We start from the raw sequence: 5,099 nt of genomic DNA on the forward strand, positions 1-5,099 counted from the left end.
TGCGGGCCCTCGCCCCTTACCTCCTCTTTTGTTGAACACATGGAAGGCTGTGGGGTCCACTCACATCCTCCGCTTGAGAAGCAGTGAAGACTGGGTGGAGTAATCAAGTGAAAGATGCAGTGCAGCCTGCGCTCGAGTCCAGCAGGACAACGGTCCTTAGGACCAAGGACCGGAGTTTGGGGGACGATGACATTCCGAGGGGGACAGCTTCACTAGACGGAAACCCGAGACGAGTCTACATATCTGAGCATCTGCTACCGCCCTTCCGCGGATGGGAACAAGCACCCTGACAGCCCTGGTCTGACCTCACAGGGTCCACGACGCTCTCACCAGATGCGAAGGAGGAGCTGGTGATGTCGGCCTGCCGTGGACTCCAAGACGAGGACGAGGACGAGGCCGTCTCATCCCCTCCCCACGTGCCTTGGGGGATAAACTGCAGCCCGCCTGACCCTCGGGGCAGAGCCTCCATGCCTGCCCGCTGGCATCTCTCACAAGCATCTTTTTTTTTGTGTCTTTTGTCTTTTGCTGTTGTTGTTGTTGCTATTTCTTGGGCCGCTCCCGCAGCATATGGAGGTTCCCAGGCTAGGGGTTGAATCGGAGCTGTAGCCACCGGCCTACGCCAGAGCCACAGCAACACGGGATCCGAGCCGCGTCTGCAACCTACACCACAGCTCACGGCCACGCCGGACCGTTAACCTACTGAGCAAGGGCAGGGACCGAACCCGCAACCTCATGGTTCCTAGTCGGATTCGTTAACCACTGCGCCACGACGGGAACTCCTCTCACAAGCATCTTGTCTGAATGAATCTACTGCTTGCCTGGCGCTTTGTCTCCTGCTGAATTCCTTCTGCACTGAGACCCAGAGAACCTGGACCTCAGCAAGTCCAGACACTGGGTGAGTGATTTTAATTAAAAACTGTTGGTTTAAGTCCCAAATTTGGTTTTGGCTGGATTCGAGTCCTGGCACATGGGTTCAAGTCCCAATCTGGGTTCTGGCTGGGATGAAGTCAGAGGTGTTGAGGTTTCAAAATCTTTGCTCGTGAGAGGCTGCAGCCACTCATGCACTAATGGGGCCTTCCTGCCTAAGCCTTGGACTGGATGGGAATTTCATCAGCTTCATATGATAACGTCTTCATATGATTACTACAGTCTTCAAAACATCATTTTAAAAGACTGCTTAATATGCCATAAAGCATTTATTTAGGAAATTCCTGCTGCTATAATAACACCGGCCAACAGCTCTCCCAGCTGCCACACCAATTACTAAGTCGAAGAGCCTGAGTGTGACTTTGTTCTTGGCACTCATTGCCAAATGTCACATCTCTTCCCCCCAAACAACCGATGTCAATGCCCTTGAGGTATGAAAAGCCTGTTTACCACAATTCATCATGGATATTTTACGACATAATGGGTAAAGCGATGATTTTAATTACATTATTTGATCATGAGCAAGTCCGGCTGTTCATAATTTTCTTTCACCCTTAAATAGGAACGGTTTCCCTACCCGTTTGCTTGATCTCATCACATCAGGAGTGGCCCCTTTTTCAAAGTTGCTCCAATCCTCAGGCTTCCTAGAGTTATCTGAATTTATCAAGAACAGTGATATTCTCAATCTTTTCATCATCAAAGAACTTTTATTATTTTCCTCATAAACCTATGCTCATTTTTACTTTGATATGTTTTACCATTTTGCCCATCAAAGGCATATTTCATTGCCAAAGAGAACAGCTGTGGAGTGTTGGATGGCCTGTGTCCCAAATCTGATTCCACATAATTCCACCAAAAGCAAAGACCCTGTTCTAACTAATCTGTGCCGGTTGGACAATGGCTTGGGGTCTCAGACGGTCAGCTCAGGCGGTGCCAACCTGTGCCATCCTCTTCCTGTGACCACTGGGGACACAGGCAGACGTGCTGCCGGCATGTTGGCTTCCTGAGGGGCGGGCGCACAGAGAGAAGGGGTCCCTCCCTCCGTCCTGCCCCCCAGGCCCCAAGTGGTGAGGAGGGCCGGTCTCAGAGCCCCAGCGTGCACTCATTTCGGTCAGCTGGGGCTCGGGCTTTGGGGAGCTCGTGGAAATGCCCCGAGATGCTCCGCCTCCGCGTAGACGAGGTGGGTGGAATCACGGCCGGCTTCTGCGGCTTGAACTTCGGGCTGGCGACACGCCGGCCCCGCGGGGCCAGCCCTCGGCAGCTGGAGTGGTTGATTTCCCTTAGGTCCGGGCCCACAGGCGCCAGGCCTTTCTGGACGGCAGCAGCCAAGGGCTGCGGGAGTCCGGGGGCAGGCTGGCCGCCGGGCGTGGCTCCTCCAGGCCCCATCTGAGGATGGGGGTGCCCGTCTCCCGCTGCGGCGGCTGCGAGGTGACGCGGGGGACGCGCTCCGTGAAGGACATGTGTGCTGACTCTCGTCTCTGCCCCCAGAGCGGCTCTCAGCGTCTCCAGCCCCGCGTCCCCAGCGGTGAGGCGCCCAGGGAAGCCTGCTGGCGTCCGCGTGGAAAGCCCGCAGCCCCAGCCTTGAAGTGGCTGCACCTGGTCCATGTGGCATGTTGGCCGGAGGGACCCTGGCCTCGCGCGGCCGTGGGCGCCCGTGTCTGTGCCCGGGCAGCGCCCCCGCGGCGGCTGGGCACATTTGCCCCGCAGGTCCTCAGCTGGCAGCTCGAGGCGGCTGCCCCAGGAGGCCTCTTGTCCACCTGGACCCTCGGCCGGGACAGGGGGAACCAGGTGCTCTGGGCCCTGGTGTCGGCGGATCGTGAAGCCAGGCCTTTGTGGGGCAGCCATGAACCAAAAAAAGAAACGCTATTTTGATTCGGTCACTTACTGTGGGAGGTTTTATTTTTGCCGCGTTGTGGTGAAGGAAGCCACCGGTTCGAGCTCCCTGGAGACGCCGAAGCCCCCCCACCCTGTGCTCTGGCCCTGGGACGGACGGGAGCAGCTGACTGCACAGCGCCGGGACCCGCTTTCCAACCGGATGAAATCCCCACAGGCGAGCACGTCCTCCAGTGTTGGCAGCTCACACCCCTGGACTTGGGAGGTGGCCCCCGGGGGGAGCTGGGGGGGCATCTTACATGCCCTTCACCTGTGGAGGAGGTGGGCGGGGGGGGAGGGCTCAGGTCGGGAGCTGAGAAAGGGCTGGCGACCCCGCCTCTGCTCTTTCTCTACTTCAAAAGCAGCGTCCCCCCCGGCCAGCTGTGTCCTGGGGGAGCCAGAAGTTTAGCGAGCAGGACTATCAGTTCCAGAATAGAGTAATCGCACAGTCATAACCCCTTTCGTCTTTCTCTCAACGTGTCTTTTCAGAACACTGTGCCACTCAGTCTTCTAGTGTCCAGGTGAGTGGTCCGTGTTCTCGGTGTCTCTGGGAGGGAGGGAGTCCAGAATGCAGGCCTCTCCAACCCCGAATCTGGATCTGTCTTCCCTCCCCTCCCCGCCAAGTCTGGACCTCCCACCCCCACGCCCCAAGCCCGATCTGCACCCCCCCATTCCAGATCTGTACCCACCCCAGTCTGGATCCGCCCCCAGTCTGGCTCTGCCCTCCCCCGCTTCTGAATCTGGCCTCCCCACCCCGGATCTGCATCTCAGAGTCCCGAGGCCCAGGCACCACAGACTCGTCTGCCCAAAGTGCTGTCCCCACCTGATGAGCTGGAAGCTGCCGTCTCTGTCTCTCGTGTCTCGGAAGGCAGGTGAGACAGTGGGCTGATGAAGCTCAGTGCTGTGAAGGGCTCTCCTCTGGTCTCCACTCGGGTTAGTGTCTTGTCCTCAGTGGCCCAGCGCCTGAGAAGTCCTGCTCCTGAGCAGCAGTGACTCTCCCGTCTCTGTGACCTTTGCTGCCCCCGCCGTTGGTGGCTCTGCTGGGACATATGCTGGACACGCAGCCAAGCAAAAGCTGACAGGGGCAGAAATGCAGTCCCAAAGGAAGGGGGCGGGAGAGGAAGCTTCCAGAACCAATCCATGGCGGCCTCCATGGGGGCAGCAAGGGTAGGGTCTGGGCTGGTCAGTGTAGGGGTCAGGGAACTGTGACCTTTCTTCTGAGTTTTCTTCTGATGGTGATTCCAGAGGAGGCAGCCCAGAAGAGAACGGTGACAGTGAGAAGCCTGGCTGGTCCCTGTGAGCACGGGTGCAGGCGCAGCCCAAACGGTCCAAGGTTGCTCTGGGGAAGCGCCCCGTCCTCCAGGCGCCGTTGGCTGACCCTGCCCAGCTGGGTCTTGTCCACGTGAGTGAAATGTCTGTGGGACACTTCACTTATTGGGTCCTGGCCAGGCCCATGTGTCACGACACCAGGATCCTTTAATTCCCGTGATGCTTAGGAAGCACAAATAGTGTCACCGGGACCAGGAGCCTCGGGATCCTATGTGTGGTTGCGTGTAGGGCAGCTTGTCTCTGCTCCTCCGATGTCCTGGCAGTTCCTAGGACCCCCTCCGGCACGTGAGGTGTCCTCCAAACTAGATTTCTAGATTCCAGGCTCTTTCTGGGAGCCCGAGGGCACATCCCACACTGGTCCCCATTGCTGGAGGCTCAGGCACCGGGCCCCCGCTTGGGAGCTGGTGGGTGCAGCCTGCACACAAGCTGTTTCCTGTGTCTGGGGGTGGGGCAGGGGGAGCTGACATGCAGCCTGCTGGGCCCACAGAGGACAGGGCTCTGGGCAGAAAGCCCTCCTTATCCCCAAGGCTCTTGAGTGGAGGCAGGGCCTGGCCTGGCCGCACCTGGAAGTAGCCTCTTCAAGTCCTGTGACACAGTGCTGTGTGGGTGGCTTTTGCCCAGTCAGATGTCGCTGTAACAGAGCCTGTCTGGTGGGCCACCCCACCTTGGGGCCCTCACCTCCTGGCCTGTGTCATTCCAATTTGTTTTTTATTTATTATTATTATTTTTTGGTCTTTTGCTTTGTAGGGCTGCACTTGCGGCACATGGAGGTTCCCAGGCTAGGGGTCTAATCCGAGCTACAGCTGCTGGCCTACACCACAGCCACAGCAACACCGGATCCGAGCCGCGTCTGCAACCTACACCACAGCTCACGGCAATGCTGGATCCTTAACCCACTGATCGAGGCCAGGGATTGAACTCGAAACCTCATTGTTCCTAAGCAGATTCGTTTCCGCTGTGCCACTACGGGA

General features: G+C 57.9%; 1 protein-coding gene across 1 annotated transcript; it reads right to left on the reverse strand.

The window, feature by feature from the left end:
* On the reverse strand, positions 953-4,890 carry LOC110259813. Its single transcript, XM_021085535.1, has 2 exons — positions 3,623-4,890; positions 953-3,070 (listed from the first exon to the last, which is right to left on the reverse strand). Exon 2 carries the CDS (start codon positions 2,770-2,772, stop codon positions 2,011-2,013), a length of 762 nt encoding a protein of 253 aa, XP_020941194.1. The 5' UTR covers positions 2,773-3,070; positions 3,623-4,890; the 3' UTR covers positions 953-2,010.

This window comes from Sus scrofa, chromosome 1, assembly GCF_000003025.6.
Source record: "Sus scrofa isolate TJ Tabasco breed Duroc chromosome 1, Sscrofa11.1, whole genome shotgun sequence".
Lineage (NCBI taxonomy): Eukaryota > Metazoa > Chordata > Mammalia > Artiodactyla > Suidae > Sus > Sus scrofa.

What these genes read in the sequence shown, in the direction of transcription:
- LOC110259813 (XM_021085535.1), bottom strand. Translation starts at nt 2,772, where the DNA reads ATGGCTGCCCCACAAAGGCCTGGCTTCACGATCCGCCGACACCAGGGC.